General features: G+C 31.0%; 1 protein-coding gene across 2 annotated transcripts in view; it reads left to right on the top strand.

Moving 5' to 3' along the window:
- The first annotated feature begins 3,578 nt into the window (after positions 1–3,578).
- Positions 3,579–23,760, top strand: part of Cph (BCL11 transcription factor chronophage) — a 54,646-nt gene continuing 34,464 nt past the window's right edge. For both annotated transcript variants that reach the window (XM_070635306.1, XM_070635305.1), the window contains exon 1: positions 3,579–4,807. In XM_070635306.1, coding sequence (XP_070491407.1) covers positions 4,771–4,807 — 37 coding nt within the window. In that variant the 5' untranslated portion in view covers positions 3,579–4,770. The remainder of the gene's footprint in view (positions 4,808–23,760) is intronic.

Below are 23,760 nucleotides of genomic sequence, written 5' to 3'. Positions count from 1 at the left end.
TCCGATCGATTAACCGACTTGTGTTATTTGACATGTTCTAGGATATAGTCATGTTATACTAAGAATCCAATTCTAGATACCCAAAAATTTAAGGAATTGAACCCCTTCATTGTGTCTCTAAAATCAGCTAAAACCTTCAAAATTTGAGTCAATTTTTCTAAATTTTAAGGAATTGAACCCTCAAAATTTGACTCTAAATTCAGCTTAAGCCTGAAAATTTGGACATATTTCTCTAAATTTCAGGAATTGAACCTACATCTTGACTCTAAAAACAGCCAAAACCTAGAAATTTCGGCATGTTGCTCTAATTTTTAAGGAATTGAACCTTCATATCGACTCTAAAATCATCCTAACCCTAAAAATGCGCCACAATCCCCAACAATCACTAAGCATCTATCTGTTCCCATTCTACTTCATTCTAATTAAAGCATAAAGTTCTCATAACTGCCCATAACTTCATTATTTGTTCCGTCGTTTATTCGGCGACAGCTATTTATATCAAACAGAACGACAAAAACTCCAACAATGCCTTGTGATTCATCTCAAAACTCACAAAAAATATACATTCAGAACAGTCACCGACATTTGTCCATTCCACTGTGAAAATTCAATCAAGGAATAAAAACTGTTCATTTTAAAATGAAAAATTGATTTTTCCAGCAACAAAAATGAGTCACTTGATTGTGGGTGACCAAGAATGGATGAATTGGGGAGGAAGTCACACTCACACATAGGATTTGTGTCCTATTATAGCTATCCAATCTCAAAAAATATCCCAACTTGACCACAATCATTTTCATCGTATTTCCACTTCACCCACACACAGCCGGACAGAATAATCTATGGCAGCAACAACAATCGTAAATGGAAAATAAAGGAAGGCACTCTTGAGTAGTAGAATATCGTAAATTCGAGAGAATGAGTTTGGTGTCAATAGTACCAACAACAACATCAGCAAGCATCATTGTCGTTGTTGTTCGGACGAAGATGATGAGAGAACGAGAGCGGGTGGCAGCACATCCATATAGTAGGGGGGTGATGATGACGACCGATACACCACCGAGAGTACGGAGAGGGAAAAATAAAAGTGGGAAAAATAAAATTTTTAGGTGAAATTTTTCGAAAAATTTCAGACACAGGACATTGCGCGCGCATCGAAGTCGCATGGCCAAAAATTCTCTCTCAAAAATCGTACAAGAAGTTGTTGTTGTAATGTATATATGACACACTGTTACTTTGCTACTGCTGCTGCTCATATGTGGAAATGGAAATTTGTTGTTTATCACATACTACATACATGTATGTATATTGACACATTTCGTACGTGTGTGTATGACTGTATATTGGAGGGGATATTTTATCAAAAACTCTTTTTGTTGCTGCCGAATGAAAAGGGTTTCGTGGTCGTTAGTGTCATTGAAATTTTCTCTCAAAATTTTGTGTGATTCACCCACACACATGTGAAGCTAGTTAAGAGGGTTTTTCATCGGAGATGGATATAGGTGTAATTAGAATAGATTCGGAATAGATTCGTGGATTGATGAGGTAGATTCATTGACAATTGTGAATTTGTTTTGGATGACAAGCTTGATAGCAAGCTGATTATGAGTTCTATTGGCTAATTACAGGCTTATTATGAAGAAAAATTGAGAATTTTGGGGATATTTTGATGGCCATAGCTAGAAATAGCAAAAAAGAAACCGAACCCGGCTAGGATCGAACCCAGGTCGTTAGGATTGGTAGGCAAACACTCTAACCACTACGCCATTGCTGCACTTTCGTCGCATAATGAAAATCCTCAATTTTATACTACAACTAAGGTTCATAACTCTATAAAGTATATCCAAAAACTACTTATTTTTACCTTTTAATGACGATATATATATTCATAAAAAACAATTGAAAAACAGGGAAACATGTGTGATCAATTGCGTACCTTACGTACGTCTAGCACGTCTGATAAATTTGTCATAAATTGTTTTAAAAAACAGGAACAGCATGTGTAAGTAACACGTATATCAGATGATATATCAATTATTTAAATACCTTTTATATGAAAAAAAAAAATGAATGTGAATATTTATTCAGGGAAGATTCATGGAGATTGTTTGTGGATGAGGTGTTTGGGAAAGTTGTGAGGATTTGAAAATTGAGTTTGAATTATTTTGGTATTCATGTTGGCTTGATTGGATGGAAATTGGGAAAAGGTTGTTTGAATTATTCACAAAATTGACAAATTTGTTACAAATTTTTAAAATTTAAAAAAAAAGTTTGAATTTTTTATTAAATTTTTTAATATTGTATTTCAATTGTTTATTTAATTACAGTTAAAATTTGAAAATAAGAATGGAAAAAAATTACAAAAAATTTAAAAAAAATTTAAAAAATTTAAAAAAATTTTAAAAAAATTTTAAAATTCGATTTAAAAAATTGAAAAAATTTAAAAAATTGAATAAAATTTTAAAAAATTTTAATAAATTTAAAAAAATTGAAAAAATTTTAAAAATTCAAATTTAAATTTTAAAAATTCAAAAAAATTTTAAAAAATTTTAAAAAAATTTTAAAAATTTAAATAAATTTTAAAAATTTAAATAGAATTTTAAAGAATTTAAAAAAATTCAAATTGAAAAATTTTAAATGAAAATAAATTTGTAAAGCATAATAAAATTAAACCTTAATTAATAAAAATTTAAAATTTTAAAAAAATTATTTAAATTTAAAATTATTTAAAAATTAAAATAAAAAAAATTCGAATTTTTATTTTGGTTTTAAAAACTTCAAAAATTCAATTTCAAACTCTTTTTAAATTAAATTTCCAAATTTCCATCCTCAATCCACCCATCATCAGTCCATTAACCTGCAGTTTTTCCAATAAATTCACATCGATTTAAATTAAAACAATTTCAATTCCATAATCATCATTCAAACTCAATTGACAATACCAAAATCTGCAAAAAAGAAGTTCTTTTAAAATTTAAAAAGCCAATCCAACAATTCTCAATTAATAAATAAAAAAAAATTAATTTCTCTCAAATAATAATAATTCTCGCGGACCAAAGAAAAGAAGAACTGAGTAAGTATTTCAATATAAATAATAAAGGGAACAACAATAAACCTCGACCATATGTACACCCATACATCCATACCAATCAACATCATTCAATGAATCGTCTCGATTCGTTTGTGCCGACCACTATAGTTTCATTTATAAATCTATGACTGTATATGTGTTTGTGAGAGAGTAAGACATGCTTGTGTCTGTGTTGTACATCTATGTATGGATAATATTAGATAAAATTGTGTGACGGCGGATACGAAAACAGAGAGACTTAAAAATATTGAGAGAGAATCAAAAAAAGAAACAAAAAGCGCTGATTTTTCCTGACTGTGTTTTGTGTTGCTTCTTTCATCCAATTTTATATTATTTTATTTTCAAAATAATATACATATATATACATAATAGTAAAGTCTTGTGTTACAGTTGTGTGTTACTCTCGTGTGTTGTGTATCGCTCACCCGCCAGTTTTCGCCTTCTACATTCATATCCCATTTGCTGTTTAGTTTTCCTTCACATTAGCTACACGACAGACGCACGGCAACGTGTGATGCCGAGGATTTAATCTCGTGTGTGGATTTCTTATTTTTGCGAAAAATTATTTTTTTGTTGTTGTACAATTTCATGTGTTGTGATCGAGAGAGAGACTGAATACATAAATTTTTCCATCACCCAAAAAAAAAAAAAAGTGTAGAGGAAGAGTTGAGGAAAAATAAGAAAAATAAGAAGACATTCTCTTGTACGACAACGTATGTTGTATACGATATAAAGTCTACATTCGGGGGTTCAAGAAAAAAAAAAATATTTTAGTGGTTGATACACACAAGGCACAAGTGAGAGAGAAACTCGGTCGACTATTAAAATCTCTATATACATGTGCTGCTTGCCAGATATATGTTCTTCTTAGATGGGGACATTTTATGTATGAACACACAATATTTTTTTTTTTATATCGCTCTGGCCGGTGAGTTAACGTTTTCTTAGTCCATCATGCATTAGATGTAAACGGACTGTCGTCGAGTGAGGACGCAAAATCTATTGATAAAAAAAATAAATAAATAAAATTTTCTGTGTGAATTAAAAAACATTTTTTTGGACTTTTTTTTTGGGAAAGTGAAAAATTTATTTTTTGTGATTTTTTTGAAAAATAAAAATTAAAAAAACTGGATTTTAAAAATTGACTGTGACAATTTCTGGATTTTAAAAAATAATTATTTGAAAATTTGAAATTTTCTTTGTGGATTAAAAATAAAGTTTTTAAATTTTGCCGTGCAAAAAAATAAAATAAAAAAATTAAAAATTCACCAAATGGATTCAAAACTCGTTGACAACAAGGCAGAAGGGACTTTTGGTCCATTCCTTGACAGTGTCGAATAACAAAAGAAATAATAAGAAGCATTAATATCCCATGGCCGAAAAGGATATTTCCTCCTCTATATGAATAATTTAAAATAATCAAAAGGAACGGAAAAAATAATAATAAAAAAAAAGTCTCTTCCTTACTGATGCTGTGACTGTGTTGAATAAAAAAAGGAGGAAAAAAAATTGAAATTATAAAAAAAAAAATATTTAAGGAACAACAAACGGAAGTTTGAGTGAAATTTATTCATGAATAATTAACAAATTTAAAAAATATTTTTGTGTTCAAATTTGAAAAATTTAAAATTAAAAAAATTCTTAGAAAGTGAAAAAGTTTAAAAATAAAATCAGCCAAAATGAGAATTAAAATGCCAGCTGTGCGAATTGCTCAAGGTAAGGACGACTTTTTGTTAAAATTTTAAATAATTTAATTGTTGAAGAAAAATTTAAAATTGTTAAAAAAAGTGAAAAATTCATTAAAAAATTGCAAATAAAATAATTTAAAATTAAAAAAAAAAATTAAAAAATTTAAAAAAATTCAAAAATTTAAAAAAATCAAATAAATCCACAAAATAATTAATAAAATGCAGCCTATTTGTCAAAAAAGAAGTTGATAACACCAAAGATGATTACACACTTGTGATTTATTGGTTTCCGAATTTTGGGTCTGAAAATCGATTCCGAAAAGTTTATAATCGATTGATAAGTTAATCGCGGTTCATTTCCTGTGTAAAATAATTATTAAGTTAGTTTTATGGATGGGAAATTTATGATATGATTGTGAAATAGGTGGTGTAGGTGTTGCTTTATGTGGCTGATTATATGGAAATTTAGGCGCGATTCTGAAAATTTTTTGGGTGGAATTTTTGTGGACATTTGAAGAAACGGAAGAAAATTGTTGAATTAATTGGTTCCTAAAATGTTATCATTTATTGAGTTATAGTCTGAAGTGGTCCTTAATCTTTATTGCATGGTTCCTCAAAAACAAGTGTGATCATTAGTGGAAAATATAGAAATTGGTGAATTCTACTTTTTGTGAATTGAAACTGAATTGAAATTTTTGTTCAATTTTTCAATTTGAATTTGAAATTAAAATTCATTTTAAATTGAAATTAAAATTCATTTTAAATTTCAATTCTAATTTTAATTTTCAAATTTTAAAAGTTCAAAATACAATTTAAAAAATTGAAATTTAAAATTTCAAATTCGAATTTTCATAAATTTTCAATTCAATTCTTATAACTCAAGTTTCAATTTTAAATTAAAGTTTTTTTTTAAAAATCAAACTTCAATTTTCAATTTTTAAAACTCAAAACTTAAATTTTAAAAGTTTTGAAAACCTTAAATTTTAATTTAAATTTTCAAAATATCAATTAAGAATTAAAACAATTCAAGTTTCACTTTTAAGATTCAAATTTCAAATTTAATAATCAAAAAATTCAAAAATTTCAAATTTAAATTTTAAAATTCAATCTTCAATTTTAAAACTCTAATTTCTGAAATTAATAAAATAAAAATTTTAAAATTTCTTAAAAATCAAATTTGACAATTTTAAAAAATTCAAATTTCAAAATCTTCAAACCAAAAAAACAATAACAATTCAAAGAAGCTTAAAATTTCATTTATAAAAAATGTTTGAAAATCTCTAAAAAACTGTTTCCACTTTAAAAAAATCTCCATACCCATCAATCCCTCAAATCATCAACTTAAAAAAAAAACATGTGCGTCTAAAATAAAAAAAAATCATTAACAGCTCAAATTTCAAACCACTCGAATGTGGTTTACAACCAAAAAGAAAAACTGAATTTATGGACATTGCCAATATTTCTTTATTTTTACGGACAATTCACAAAAGAAAGAACTTTGATTTTTTATGGTCTAATGAATTTTTTTCTTATCGGGTTTTTTGTATCTTGGCACTAATTTGCTATGAATCATGTCTGTCCGACATTCGTTTTGTAGTAAAACTTTATAATATTTTCTTTATCTAATCACTACCTTGTGCATGTGCTTGCGTCGACGATGAATAATAGAATAAATAGATTTTATTGGAAGTGAATATTAATGAATGAGTGGAATTGGAGTTGATGTTTGGGGATTTTGTGGTGGAAATTGGAAAATTTTGAATTTTTTTGGATTTTTTAAAACTTTTAATTTAGTCCTAATTTAGCTCATTTTCCTCAAAGTTAAAACTTAAAAGATTACAAAATCCAGTCAATTCCTGAGTTCAAATCTCAAATTTTAATTACAAACTTCAAACTGCTATAAAAACCTTTTTTTTTGAACTTATTCAAATCCCCAAAAAAAAACTTTTTTTTTTCAATTTTTCCATTCCACAAGCTTAAATTTTCCATCCCGTCTCAGACTTAGTGACATCAAACTTTATACCTATCATGATCATAAATTTACAACCTGTAATATAACAATGAATTATTGTTAACGAACAAAAGCTTTTTTTTGCCGATTAATTGCTTGAAATGAAAATGTGTGTGTGATTTATGAGGAAACTGTAAGGTCATCGGAATTAAATTGTGAGACAATATACGGGAATTCCAGACGGGATGTTGTGGGATGTGGAGGTGGGAAAGTTTTTACTAGATTCTGGCAATTTGCTGGCTGTACAGGTCAATTGTGATCCATGGTCTCCAATAGATTCCGTCTAGCTATATCTCTGGCTACCGCCTGCCAAGTGCATATGCATAGACAGTGTCTTTCCATGAATAGTTAGCACCTCAATGCAATTAATCCCAAATGACCCAAATACCTTCCCAAAAAAAAAAATCCATAAAAATTCATCAAACCAGACAGAAGTAAAAAAATCCTCATCCACGTCACACAGCAGACAGAATTAAAATTCACACCCGGAACAAAAAATTCCGTCATCAATCAAAACATCCGAAAAAAAAAAATTGTGTGTTGTGCATCTAAGCTTCCTCCATCCACCACCACCGCCTCTTATTTTCATCTTAATTGTTCATCGCCTTTTTTTTTAAAGAGAATTTACATTCTTACTACTGACTGTGTGTCTATGTACCCAAGAGTATATTTTTTTTTCTACTCTCAATGTGCCAAGGACGAAGGATGGAAAGGAAAAAAGAAAGCTGCGATTCTTATGTATTCAAACTTCCTTCATTTTCCCACCGTCTTTAAAGTATGAAAAGAAAGAAAAAAAAAACGGCGATGAGGAAAAAAAAAAATATCAACAAAAAATCGTAAAAATGTCGCAGACAATGAAAAAAAAAAAAGTTTCATTCAACAAGGATTTTTCTTCTCTTTTTTTTTCCTTCTCATTTTCATCGCCACGCGATTTTTTTAATTAATTTTCTTTGACTTTCCGTCTCGGTCTTTTTTTTTTTGCTTTCTTCCTTACTCAGGAGTGAGAGACAATTTTTTTATTGCTGAGTATATCCTTATTTCTATTTGATTATATTTGGGGTTGGTGTAAAGTGGATGAATATTGAGGTTGGATTGGATTTTTGTGTAATCTAATTTATGTTTTATTTCTACCTGGTTAAGGTGGAATTAGAAGGATTAATTATTTTACTAAGAAAGCAAGTAGAACTTGAAGTTGACTTGGATTTTCAAATCCCGTCAATGTCCCATTAATGCCGTCAATGCTGTCAATTCTATGCCTATCTATGAAAAAGCATCAAAGTCTATCTATATCATCTATGAAGAAGTCGACTTGACTACACAACTAACATTCGAGTAGACTTTCGAGCATTATGACTAGAAGTAGTGAATGTCAAGATAAGTAGAGGAGTTCGAATCCTAATATGAACAGTAGTCCTTAGTTTGAGGTTAGGACTACTTAGTAGTCAACTATTACTAGTCATAGTATTAATAGTCATAAAACTCCTTATTGTAGCTTTGAATCGCAGGACTTAAGTGTCTATCTCGAGTTACACAAATTGAAAAGGCTATGAAATGAATGCTTTTAAGGATCTGGGTATTAACACCAAATGGAAGCCGCTCTAGACAATTCTAGAAGCTATAGTAGCTTAGTTTGGCATCTAATTGAATTTAGTATTGAATTCTAGCAAAGAATAGATTCATTCCAAATATCTGATCCGGAATGAGATTCGAACTCACATCTTACAATTGTTAGATTCATAATCTAATCATTGGAACCAATAAGCCATCTTAAGTTACTTAATATCTGGCTAAATGACATATTTAAGCTAATTTTCAGGATTCGAACTAAATTTAGTATCAATACCCAAGCAACAATTTCATCAATCCACAACCATTTCCTCCAAAATTCCCAATAATTACATTTCTCCGTCCATTGACGCAATTCCCACTTCAACTCAAACTGGTTGAATCTTGATTCCTATCAAAACTCATCAATCTTATAATTCCTTCATACATCTACACGTATAGATTAATCTCCAAATTTCCTCACAGTCATAAATTTTCACCTGTATCATGCCTTGACAATAAGTATGTATAAGTCCAGTCGAAAAATAGCCATTTTTGAAGGGTATTTAAAGAGATTTTCGTCATTTTTATGATTCTAATCAGAAATCCCACAATCTCACGTCTTGCACAGATAATAACTTTACTCAGGTGTTTTGTCGCGAAGCTTAAGTTAAAAATAAAAAGATGACGATTCCTGTAGGAAAAACTGCAATCGTCTCCGATTAGCTATTGACTTGAGTAAATATTTTGTTTTTCTTGCTGATTGGACGGATATGATTGATAAGACGTTAAGTACAACTGAGGTGATTATTGTGATAAATTTATTGGGTAAGGTTGGAATTTATTTATATATTTTTTGTATAGGATTAGTTTGGGACTGAGTCAATATGGGCGTTGATTGTTGACTGTTTTTTTAAAAAAATGATTTTTGGCAAGAATCTTTGTGGTTGATAAGGAGTATGTACTTATGTGATTAGTAGTAAAGGCACTTATTAAGGTTGATGTAGGTTGTGTGAATATTCACATGTTGATGCTTGACTTTTGCAGGTGTTGAGGATCTTTCTGGAAAATTTCCAAAAACTACTTCAAGTCAGCATCTCTGTAATTTTCCATCCATACTTCGAAACTTCAACTTATCAATCCCTTCCACACAAAATTCACTAATTGCACACGACTTTACCAATTTTTATTTCCATCAATAGCAGCCAAGCCACGCCTAATCTAAAAAAAAATTCAATTCAATTTATCATTTACGTCTTAACTGTCCTTCAGTGGCGCAAATAGCACTTCAACCTTTGATATCATTAAGATTTCTTATCAACTCCCCAAAACCAATTTCAATTCCATGGAAACTAACTAGATTTCACACAGAAAACATGGCCCAGTACATTTACACTCATTATAGGCACTGATATCATTTAAAAATTTCATAAAAAATGCGACAAAAAATCTTATCTTAAAACCAGTCAAAACCTGTGGAAATGGATTAATAAACAAAAAATTGTTTTAAGGATTTAGATACTAGAAGTGTTCTTATTAATTGGCGATAGAATCGAGTATTGGAGAGTTATTGGGGTCTTTTTATTAGAGGTACTTGAGACATTGATAAGGAAATTTATAGTCATTATCGGTTGTTCCAATTCCAAATTCAGTGTTTGATTGGGAATCGAACCCACATCAATCATTCGACTATATAGGCACTACACACGTCTTAATCTCCTAAGTTTGAATCTGCTTCCAAACCACTCCAACACCTCAGCAACATCAACAATACAACACCTAGGTCAATAAATAAAAAAACAACCAAATGCCGTCACTAAGTGCTAAACAGCCTCTTATCAACATCCTTAGAAATAAAAGATTAAAGGCCGACAATGTAGAGCAATTGTATTATTACTCAATTAAAGAGTTCATATTTACTAAAGCACGTAAACTGATAACATAAGTGGAATTTTATTTTTTTGAGAAATTTCCATCGACTTTTACCACGTCTGACGGTCAATTGACGTTGACAACATCGGCTTGATGATTAATTAAACACAAAACTGACTTTTTGATAAAAAAAAAACTGTTTTTTTATGACTAGTCATAGTGTGTATGCACATATGTACATGAGCGATAGAGACAAAGTCAAAGACTCATGTCCACCATACACAACACCCGCACTACCTTCGTGTTGTACACTCTTTTTTTTTTGATAACAGTCACACATTTTCACGTCACAATGAACTCGAAAAAAAAAGTTATATTCATTTTATTTTATTTTATTATTATGAAGGCAAACATTTGATAAGAGAATGACTGTATTTAAAGGCATTGTGGAAGGTAAATAGTTGGAAATGAGTGTGTTTTATGAAATAAAAAATTTTTATTTTAATTTCTGGGAAATGACAACTTTTAACTTTACTTTTGGATATTATCGTTTGAATAAAGTGACTGTACAGCTTGATGGTCATAAGTTGTTATCACCTGTTAAAATGATGAAGATACAAAAGGTTTTGTTTACTTTATTTTCATTCGTGTTTATGGCTTTCATCCGTTTTTGGAGAGGATTGTTAGGATTTGAACTTACAATTTGACTTTCTTCCGTTTTGAGAGGATTGTTGGGATTTGAACTCACATTGGTTGTTCTATGAAGATTGAACTTAAATTACATTGAACTCCTTAAAACTTAATTTCACCATATTTCATCACAATCAACAAAAATAATGTAGTAAATATTAAATTCTTACGTGCTCCGGCCTGAAAAACATGAAAACAGTCATAAATTGTCATAATATTGTCCAACCTCAAAGTTATTAAGCCTCAAAAATCGCAAGTGGAAGGTCCATACAAAATTTTAAAAATTGAATCCAAAGTCAATCATGTATTAATTTCATGAAAATCTTGTCGAAAATTAAATTTCAATGAACTCATTCCTTATCCAAACAGACCTCATAAGCAGCACGTAAAATCCCATCAAAATAATATGTCCTCAAAATACTAATCTAATTTTTCATTTCCAAACCGAAAACTTGTTAATATTTAAAAGAAAAATGTTGAATTTTTTGATATCACGACAAATGTTTGTCAAAGATAAGCCCCGATGAAACATCCGACAAACAGCACCAACTGCATTTATTCCTCGTGTATTAAAAAATAAATATCAAGTAAATCGATATCACCACAACTGTTTTATAGGTGACAAAAAATTTATTTGGGGCTCTTTTTTATGATAAGAATTATTAGACTTTTGCGCAACTACCGTCGATAGTTTTTCATTCAAATGACACCAAACGGTAGTTTTTAATGTCTTTGTGTGATTGGTCTCTATTTTGACAAATTTATTGATTAAACTATATCCATGCCCATAGTTTCATGTGACGCATATTCACTTCTATTTTTAATACAATTTCTTGGTCATAAATGTGGCATATTATTGCTTATATTGATTCCAATATCCAATAAACGAGTATATTCGAATGTGAAGTGAATTTATGTTGATTTATGTTTCATGAAACTTTTTTGGCGCTCGCATTTGAAACAAAAAATTTTCAATTTTTACAGAACAGCTCACAGCAAAATCGGCACGGCACCTTCTTTTTCCTTCCTGAGCGAGAGTTTCGCCCTCACACACATATATAAAAATATCGCAGGAATCGATCAAACTTTTTTTTTTCTTATGCTGCCTGTTCTGTACAGAAGCCACCATAAAATAAAAGAAAAGCAAAAACATCAGTTTTTATATGTTTTTTGAATTGAGAAACTTTTTTGCCATTCGTCCATGAAATTTTTTACTTCTTTTCATTCCTTTGAATATAAAATTGAAGTTGATTGTCTCCATCGCCTAGGAAAGATTTTTTTATGCGTACGAAGATAGAATTATTCAGCCCCGAAGGTGTGTTTCATCCTTCATTGATGGAGGAAGAAAAAAAAGTTTTACAATTTCTTTCGTTTTACAGCACCGGACACAAATTGCTATTAGAATAGTTTTATTGGAGGTTATTTTGGTGAATTAAATGCGGTTATGGGAACATTTTGTCTGAAAAGTGAGGTTATGTGATGAAATTTTGATGTAAAACTTTTAGGGAAGTATTTTATCAATTGAATGTTTTTGTGTTTGATTCTTGCCACTTTTTTCTACAACATTAAGCTGCAAAATTGAGAAAAAAATCAATCTACAGCTCATAAAAGCAATTTTACTTTTCGAGGTGGAGAAAATTTTTTCTCTCAAAAATTTGAACCTCAAAATGTCGTTACAATTTCATTCAAATACTGATTCCATGAAAATATCGCCATATCCTGTTAATCGACCATGCCTATCAAACTTAATCTTATTCCTTTCCAATAAACCAATCTACTCTTCTTCTCCAATTTCACCGTGCCCGATAACCAAACATAGAAACAAAACGACGAAAAAAAAATATACATTTATCGACACGGCACTATGCATATTGATGAAGAGAAAAGAAGAGAAGACATAGATTAAAGATTATGGGTGGAGAATCGCTATGGGTCATCCACATAGTCGTATAGAAATGGTAATAAATTTCGTTTCGATCATCTCATATTCGCGATAAGGTCGCGATTTCAAGATTTTTTTTTCTTATTCTCTTTAGCCTCGATTTTTATGTTTTTATGCAAACTAGTTGCATGTGCATGAAAATAATAATTTTTTTAAAAATCCATGGAGTGAAAGAGACTTATGGGTCATATCGCCCCTTCATGTATGGGAAACCAAATAAACAAAAACGTATGAAATGTAATTCGGGACAGCAATTATGAATATCATGCTGTAAAATAACAATAAATGAAGTCGGAATCGCGAAATGTCCTCTATATGAAATTTTGTACAATGTACAATACGGGCATAAGAGAAATGAATAAAAAGAAGTAATCGAGGAACTCTGAACCCTCTTTAACGAGTTTAACATGTTGTAATCATAAATAAAAATTCATAACAAGACATAAGTAAGAAGCCATGGCAATGAGTAAATACAATGCGATGTCAAAGGTCTTGTACATTAGAACAGAACATAGTACATTACCTTTTCGGGTTGATATTGTCCATAGAATGCGTATGCAAATGCGATTGAGCATGAAGAAAAGAAGAGAAATAAAGAAACATGTCGTGTGGTGGTCATAAACGTACCTCGGCACCGATATCTCCGATGTTTATTATGACGAAACAATCACAATTCATTCACAGTGTTTATTTGTGCTGATTTTTGTAAGGTAAATGAGGTTATGTTGACGTTTTGACGGTTTATGTTCAGAATTTGTTGATTGTGGCTGTTCTTGCCACTTTTTTTAGTTCATTTGCATTAAAAGTAAATTAAAATGTATTGTTAAATAGAAGTTATAGCCAAAATACTTTTCGAAGTGAGGCAAAAAAATTTGAATTTCAAAAAACCGTTAAAATTTTTTAATTGATAAAATGCGCTTTAAAATCTCCTAAATCACTGAAATATCCCAAAAACTAATGGCTCTCGTGCAGCGCAAAGTCATTTGTTGAGTTCAAGCTATTGAAATTTTTTCTTAATGCTTGATTTATTGGAATAAATGGTGCTCTGTACGCGAAAATAAAAAAAAAAAGACAATTGAAAGCTAGTAAGATTCTCAATAATTTTTCGGCTGAGCATAACTCATTTCGATAGAGGATGTGATGCTTATTGCAATAAGTAACTGCATTACTAGAAATTCAACCAGATGGAACGGAAGTCAACTCTTCTTTTCTTTTCATAAAGATTTTTTTTAGTTGTGGCGCTCTGCGAGCCCCTTCTTAAAATGAAATTGACAATGTACAATGTAATACAAGTCTCAACTTCAATATTGAAATTGGAATTTAATTTTTTTTCTCTTCTTCTGTTCTTCTTTACAATTTTGCTGTGTTTTTGTGCATAAGAAGAGCTTTTTAAAATATCGATGCGGAAAATATCTTTTCTTTATGCTCTAATTGCATGCATATCGCTTTATTTGAATATAGTTTGTACTGAGTTGCATTGTAGACATAATTATGCTGGTTGTTATGTGTTTTTTGAGTGGACGGGATGGATAAAGTTGAAATTATTCATGCAGAATGGTCAAAAATCGTTAAAATTTCAAACATTCAAAATTTAACGGCTTTTTTTGAATTTTTAACGGTTTTTTCAGTATTATCAATAGATTAATGACTCCAATTAACCCACTAACCCACCAAACTCCTCAAATTCGCAAATCTAGTCACAAAAACTCGACTTTATTACTCATTATTCCGCTATTCACCTTTCCCTATAATTATTTTATTGATTACCTTTAAAAGCCCGCCTTAAGTATGAATATTAACAATACTTAGCTCTAAAAAATGAGTCACGAATTCATCAACAAATTCCAAATGTACCTAAACAGCAATCAATAAAGTACAAACAAACAATTTGACAAATACAAAGCAATTACGTATGTAAATCAATCTTTAATTTTGATGACATAAATCTATATATATATATAGTCCTAATTTGCATAATTTTTCAATTGGACATTCTCAAATTTATGTACATAAAAATCATATATTTATTATAAAATTGAAACAAATAAATAAATATACAGCACAAAAGTAGCCTCATTGTTTTATTTTATTAAAAATTATTCATTGACAACAGAAAAAAAAGTATAAAGTATAAAGTATTTCTTGTACTCAATAATAATATTTTTATGCTTCATTTAACAGCACTTCTAGATATTCTCTTTTTGGTTTGATAGTAAAATTCGATATTTTATTGCCGTTTATGTCTGTTTTGTTTGTGGATATGGTGATTGGGTTTGGGGGGTATTTTGGAACTGTAGGCATTGTTGGAAGTTGCTTAGGTGAAGTTTTGGGATTCGAACTTGATTTTGGATGCGATTTGTCATTTTATCCAAGATTTTAACTCAATTGTTGGATTTGAACCTGAATTTGCAATATTAGCCCAAAATTCTTCATATTCTGTAGGATTCGAACCTTAAATTGAGTGTCAAAGCCAAAAATCCAACATTTCCTATGAGATTCGAACCTTAAAATTCTCTAATCATTCCAAAATCTCCACAATTTGCCCTAAAATCTTCATGACGTAAACTCAACCACATTAAACCAATAAATCGACTATCCAGTACTGATTATCCTATAAAACAGTTTATGTTGTTGATACTCATCATCAATTTCATTGACGTCAAACATAAACACGTGATTTATTCAGTTTGTAACCCCAGTTGTGTGTATGTGTCAGTCGCTTAACCCCTTTTTTCCATTTCATTCTTGTTCAATCTACTTCGCAGAAATGAGAATTGGCATGAAACATAAAACTCGAATCCCTGCATGAACTGATGGAATTCTTATTTATTTCAATTCTCTTCTTGTGCATCATACGCAGTCAATTTTTTCGATGACGAATAAAATATAATAATAAGAAAAGAGAACCGGAAGTACTGTAAAGCACGCGACAAGATGCCACTCGCGAAATTGGCGTGCTTTTGAGTTCGACGAGAAGAAAAAGTGGCGAAGAAAACACACAAAAAAGAAGTGAAGAGAATCATTATCAGTACTTAACATCAACAGCACCTAATTTGCAACCAAACTTAAAGCCATGAAGTTGATGCGGTGCGAAAAATTTCTTTTAAAGTCAATTCTTGCTCCTTTTGTCTCATTCTCCTTCTGTAACAAGACAAGGCACAATAACAATTTTCAGCTGATTTTTTTTAAAAATTCTTCAACGAAGCCGCGATGTAAAAAAAGATTTGGGGATGAGTGAAAAACAGCATTGCCTTAATAAACATCCACAATCACGCCGTATTTTTTTATTCGCATCAGGAAGGAAAAAAAAGGCTCAAAAGAACTGCTATATGTGTTAGGGACGACAATAATTGTTGCACAAATACATTCGCAAATGCTTCCCTTCTTTGCTGATTTACATACAGCATCGCGGTAGCACCAAGAGTATGATGAGATTTTTTTTTCTCTCAGGCGAGAATATTGCGCGATATTTATGATGCTCTACCGACGGCCAGAGTGCGCTGCTTATTCATAATAACAGTGTTGACAAAAAAATGTGTATATAGACAGCATTGTAGTCATGCTGGATGGAAAATCGCGAGAAAATTATTGATGGAGGATGCATGATGCATGAAGTTTGGATTTAGAGGTTGGAGGATGTCGGGTTTTTGGGATTAATGCGCATATTATTCATAATGAATTTTGAGGTTAGAATTTTGGATCAAGAGGATGTAGTCTTACCTAGTGGATAGAATTTTGTACTACAATTTAGTACTTGAGTCTGAGGAGACTGAATTTATTAAATTTGACCAAGACTACAACATTTTAATACATTGTACCGAGATAATCAAATTTTCGGTACTAAAATTTAGTACTAATTACCTAGATGACTGAATTTGAGTACTAAAATTTAGTACAAGTCACCAATATGACTAATTTCATATAATCTGCATCTAGATGACTAATAAAGTATACTAATATTTTAGTACAAACTCCCAAGATGACAAAATCCACTCAAACCATCCCAAACTGCCTCCACAACACCAATCCCAATCCACAACAACGCTATAGAAGAGAAGAGGAAAAAAAATTGATTTGTCGTGATGCACTTGAAGTGATTGAAAAATTACAAGATGAAATCATGTCAACAATTTAGTTTTATAGCGTGCAACATACACCGCGCTTGCCTGATAATGTGTAAAATAGCTTTTTAAAATTGCTCTCAAGCACTCGCGCTTAATTAAATTATTATACTAATTATATATGATACATGATCATCGAAGCGACCGATTGAGAATCGTGATCTCACATCTTTATACCCCACAGACGCACAGATTGAATGTTTATTTATTTTTGTTGCTTGCTATTCCATTAGATGTGGCTGACTTGCCCACGATACATTGTAGAAATAGCACTTTGGTGTGTTTTATGCAAATTAGGATTGAAATTAAAAAGTGCAAAAATAAAAAAAAATTGTGTTAGAATTGTGCCTGCCTTGTAAGTGATCTCTTAAGTCACACCTCTCCGTATGGCACATACATGGACTTATTTCAAGTAGACACAAAAGCGCGCTTAACCTCAAGGCTATCCATCTATCGATAGATGTATGGTAAATGGCACCGGGCACTTAACAAAAAATTGAGATGAAAATTAAAAATTTAAATTTCTTTTCTTTGTACCCGAAGCCAGGCTTTATATATGGCAATTCATCATACACACACGCACTAAGCTTTGCGCTCAATTCAATTCAAATTCCAATTTTTTTGATGGAAGAAGAAGACAACGAGACATGAATTGAAAGCAAATTGGGTATAATGTGGCAATTGGCCGATACCGTCAACATTGAGATCACCATAAAAGTCCAAAAAAAAAGAGTCTCGTGTGGTGTGCGCAGCTCTCTGATTCGATAAAAAAAAAAATCTTCTCTTGAATTTTTAATTTTTTTGTATTCATCGTCTTGTTGCGTCTTGTGTAAATGCCCAAATAGAATCGCCTTCATTTTTGATTTCTTTTGTGTGTTGACAACCAGTTTTTTTCTTATTTTTGATTCAGCGAATAAAGAGGTGACTCGAATTGATGTATGTTGCGTATTTTTAATGAGTATTGAAAATGGTGGACTGTTGGAATTTTATTAAAGGGTGTAATTCAAGGCTGTGTCACTTTTTGAATCACTCAATGAGTTGAAGGGCGTAATTTATGTTAGTTTAGTGAATAATAGGTGATATTTTGATGTAGCTGTAGCTTGAAGCAGTTTAGTTGATGGAATATTGATGTATGTGCATTATTAGGTGATTTTGGCGGGATATTGATGTAGAATGGCTGATGTGTGGCTTGATATTGGAGGAATATTGAATATACTTAGGTTATACTCAATATAGAGCATATAGATGCCTATAGATGCATAGAATACATCTTCAATTGCTCAGCAAAGCTCAATCTACTATTATAGACGCATAGACCAACAAGAAGGGGTTTATATCCATTGTAAACTCAACTTACATGACCCTAACCCACTAACCCAACAAATCAAGTCAACAAACCAAATAAAATCAAAGATTCTATCCCAAAACCTCCTCAAATCCAATCCTTAATCACCAGAAATTCATCTTCACAGCTCAACGACTCCATTTCGCATATCCAATTTACAAAATGATCAGTAAAATAAATAACAATAAAAAAAAAGCTGGCAATGATTAATGGAAATGAGGTACACGCGAAATTTCTGTTTCTATACAAGTCTATCTTCAATTTACTTTATATGGACACAAAGATGGAGAAAACAACGAATTCCTTATCAGCATTCGAAACAAGGGGATTACGTGCTGAGTGCAATGAATGATGAAAAAATACATTTGTTTCAATATCGGCAAATATGACAATTTTTTGTGTCTGTTCATTTATCATAAAATATACCGAAAAAAATTGTGACTGAATATTCTCATTTGATTAATCATCATTTGAACTAATTAGTGAATTGGTTTTTGTATCGTGATTCATTTATATAACGGTCAAATTAAAAGTCAGTCAGCTTGCATGACACGAAACAATTGTTTTAGTTGGATATATAATTAATTGAGATCTTTAATGCCAATTCTCACTCGACTTCCATCATCATCATGAATGAAATTAAAAATTAACATTGCATCTGAATAATTAGATAATATGGAAAGCGGTAAAGTCGTTGCACAATGGAATTAAAGCACAGAATTTAGAAAATGGCAAAGCAAAGAGAAAAAAATTGAACCAGATGAGCATTTTTCGGCCCAGTAAGCGGTAAATGTAACATAAAATACATAATATGAAGCCCAATGCACATCACGTTGCATTCAATTCTCATCTGGGCTTTGTGTGCCTTTTTTTCTTCTTCTTGTGCCCTCCACTCAGTGCCAATTTAATGCATTTTTATGTAAAAAGTTCGTGAGAATCTGATGATAATCGTATCTGAACTGTTGTTTTGCTGCTCATTTCCAATGGGCACACTATTTTTCACATGAGTTCATAATTTCTGTATTTTTTTATAAAGTGCATTTATAAGCTTAGTTAAGGTTTACTCACCATTAGACGGTAATTATGACACGAAGATGACTTGAATGTGATGCTTGCCACTTTTTTCTATGAGAATTAAGCATTTATGGATTAATTTAAGGTTGATTGTGCCAATATATCCAAAAAACTTTTCGAAGTGAGGAAAATTTTGTGAATTTCAAAATTCAAATTTCAAAAAACCGTTAAATTATTAAAATCTAATTAATTCAAATAAAATGCGCATTAATCATTCAATAACTGTAAACATCGTCTATAGCATCTTCGACATTTATGCAGCACAACAAAGAAAAAAATATTCCCATTAACAATAGAGCTAAAAAGTCTCATTGTTATGATGAATGGACCAAATGGACTCAAAAATACATAGTAGAAAATCTTATTTGCACTTTACGGTAGTTTTGCTGACTTTAAACCCTTTTTACATCAATTGTCATACGGAATTTTCTCACAGTCCATAATTTCATTAAAAATACAAATTTCTTATTCATCAATAAATCGAGGAAGAATCGAAAGAAGTAAAAAGGAAAGACAACGGTACATTTTTTGTGTTGTATATAAAAAGGGAAGGTCAGGCAACTACTGTGGTGATTGGCATAAAATTCATCGTTTCTTGCATTTTACACCTGCATCATTTTCCCATGATTTATAAATTCCTACTCGTATATTTTCTACTTCTATTTTCTGCTCATCATTCGCATCATTAAAGTAAATTTCTTTTCTAGAGTGGGTCCAAAACCTTTTTTTTGATATAAAAATAGATTCTATGGACAAATTAAAAGCATATTTTATTGTTCGACGGCGAAAAAAAAGGACTTGAAAAAGGATATTTTCGCTTTATTTTATAAACATTTTTTTTATATAAAAATTGTTCAACATGTGGCTGCTATACACGGTCATATTGACCTGAATCCTCGAAATTATCGAACATGATTTTCTATAGAAATCTGAAGCCCGATCAAAATTGGACAATAAAATTTCTTTCTTTTGCATTTTTTGATATGCGATCCATAAAAATGGAACGAAAGAGAATTAAATAAAAAAAAGAAGGAACAAAAAGGGATTTATGTTGCATTTCTAGTGCATTTTGTAAAGAAATGTTTTCATGTTCTCGTTAAGATTATCCTACACAATCTTCTTCTGTTCCTTTCTATCATAAAAAAAATATAATGTTTCACATGAATGTCCTGAAACAACAAAAGACCCTCGACCATAACAAGTGTACGAACAATTTTTTTTATGGTCAACAAGTTGATACATTCCCTTTTTTCGTGTTGAGTTTCTAGGAATTTGTATCTATCGTGTTACATACAATTTTTTAACGACTGAATGTTTATTATGGATGCTTAGCCATCAATCAAATCTGATGCTGAGGGTCTTCGTGGGTCATGTTGGAAGAGTTGTTTTGTGAATTATTTGAGTAACGGTTGTGAGTTCAAGTCCTAACGGGGAGCATGTTTGGGATTCTTAAAAGAGTTCAAATCCTATGAATTATGGATTCTCAAGTTTGAGTCCTATAAGTTAGGGATTCTCAAGTTCGAATCTCAAAATGAGCAAATCTCATTCTATAGCCTAACATACACCATACACAGTTCAAATCCTAATTTATACGGAAGCTTAAAAATCTTAAAATCATTAATTTAGATGAGACATTAATAGCCTTATAAATCATATAAAAGCTCAATCAATTCAATGAGCTACTGTTGTGTACCGAAAAAAAAAGTAGTCATTAATTCATCGCTATAAATCAATTACCTTGTGACACGACACATAGTGTTTGCTGGATGGTAATAGATAGAGCATTTAAGAAGCGAGAAAGCTGAAAAAAGTGCACACTTTGTTGCGAGTAGTTGTGCTGTGTGAGAGCAAAAAAAAAGTTATTAAATATAAAAATAGTAGTCACAATATATGCCACTATGTGCTGCATATAAAGGGAGTTGGCATGTATGAGGGGGATTAGAGGTTCTGTGGATGTCGGCAATTTAGAATTTTTGGACAAAATTCAGAAATATCCATCAAATGGCATTGAATTTGACCTAAAAAATTCAAATCTTAATTCATAGGATTCGACCCGACATCCCCCAATCAGAACCCCCTAACCGCCATGCATCAGCCATGCACATGCACCAGCAAAACAACTAAGCGATGCAAGAGAGATTAATTTTTATTAAAATTAAATTGAAAAACAAGCACATACGAAAAAAAAAGTATATCCAACTGCATCAGAGCTGCTAAATGCAATATTTTTTTTTTTCATATGTGACGAAGTCTCTCCTGGAATTATAAAAAAAATAACACACAGTCAAGCGTCTAAAAGATATTAAAATTTATAGCTTTATAGCTCTCCTAAGAACTTTATATAGCCATATAGAGAGATGGAAAGAGAGTAAAAAAAGTTATGTGCTATGGTAGACATTTATGCTGAAAACATTCGAGAAACAAATTAATTATCGATCTTAGGCTGTATGAAAAAAAATTATTGCTTTTGTGTTCTTTTCACGGGCATAAAAAAAAGTTCAACACACAAAAAAGGTTTAGCGGCTGATAGAACTACACAATTTTCTAAACATTAAACATGAGAAAAGCAAGCACCATAAATTAGGTGCATTAGCTGTCGTTTTTAGCGGGAAAGTTTTTTTGAGGTTATGTAGTGTAATTCGCAGATTGTCTGGGTTGATTAGATTCTATTTGAGATATGTTGATGGATAAAGTTTAGAAATTTAAGTTTTAATTATTTTTTAAAAATTATATACTTCACAAGAAGTTGCAGAAATTCATAAAAATTTTAAATTTTAGTTTTTGAACAATTTTTTGAATAGTTTTGAAGATTTCAAAGATTTATAAGTGAAATAAAAATTTTAAAAATTACATACTTCACAAGAAATTGCAGAAATTTCCAAATTCGATGTTTTACTGTTTTTGCACAAATTTTTCTTAAATTTCAGCTCTTTTGCAATTAAATCTTGGTTAATTCACCCAAATGCGCCATCCTACCTAACCTCAAATACCCTTCCTCACTCACATCTTACTGTTCACAAATCAGTCTCTCCTTCTCCTCATTCTGTCGACTATTTTTGCATACATAAGTACAATAATAAAGTTAATAACGTAATCAAGATTAAAATTTATTATTTAAAATCAATTTAAATCTCCTTAATTTGTTTTAACTGCATGCTGCCGACTTGAGCTCTCTATCAAGTCATCCATCGTTCTACTTTGCTCTCTCTCTCACTTTTTTTATATTTCCCGCATACAGACCGCGTTCTGTTTTTATTATGGCATGTATATGTCCAATTGGATTTTTTTTTTATGTGCAACTGCATTGTTGGAGCCTTGCACATTCGAATGTTCACAGCAACAGCACAAAAAAAACCTATAAAACAAATACAGGAGCGAGAATGTGAATATATTGAGTAAAGTAAGTGAGATGGAGATATTAAAAAAGATTAACGATTTTCCCTTCCAACTGGTACTATTGATGTTTGAAAGAAGTAAGCGAAAAAAAAAGTCAGCAGCTACGACTGCTTGGGTAGAGTCAATAAATAAAGAAATAAATTATTGTCTTAAACATTTCGACAACAAGTTCAGGAATTGAATTGAAAAGGGAGGGAATGGGACTTGATTTTGGGTTCAATAGGCACATAGTGGTGTGATGCGTACGACTATTGACACTATGTCCATGACCTCATCGAAAATTCCATACGACTCAGAATCTCCACCGGGAAATTAGTCAGTAAAGTAAACAATCACATTATTCCTCGTACGCCCTCTCCCTCTGTCCTTCTACTTAACATATTCGAATGTCTATTAAGGCATAAATTATTAAGCTATTTAAAAAATACAAGCTTAATTCATCAAATTTATTTACTTCGATTTGTAATATATTCATAATGGAATTGAGCTGTATAGCTTATTTCAATTGCTGCAATTCTTATGAAATGACTTAATAATTATTTTTGGTGATCTCATTTAATATTCCATTCCCATGCATATTTCACTCGCGACTGCAATTCGACTATCAAATAATTAACATCTCAAAATGCTTAATATAGAAAATAATAGTGAAATTCTTAATTTGGTATGGATATAGATATAGAAAATGTTACGATTGTACAATGCAAGCAGCAAGTTGTGGCTTGATAAATATAATTTTTTGTGGTGGACGGTCTGCTTTGGTTACTTTGTTGTGTTTATAGATCTATTGCTATTTGTGAGATATTGTTGGATGATGCCTGAATATGAGCATATTGGTTACCCTACCTCCTTCCTTCCTTTAGGATATGCCCCCATGGGTACTCCAATACCAAGTCCAGTACTGCCAAGAAAGGACTTTGAAGTTTAAATTAGAATTTTGTCGAAATTTCTTAATGTAAAAATATGTCTCAGTGGAGTAATTAGC

This window comes from Chironomus tepperi, unplaced genomic scaffold (assembly GCF_022539635.2).
Source record: "Chironomus tepperi strain 1889 unplaced genomic scaffold, CSIRO-AGI_Ctep_v1 contig_88, whole genome shotgun sequence".
NCBI classification, from domain to species: Eukaryota; Metazoa; Arthropoda; class Insecta; order Diptera; family Chironomidae; genus Chironomus; species Chironomus tepperi.
Note: the sequence above shows the minus strand (reverse complement) of the source record. Positions and strands in the feature narration are given on the sequence as shown.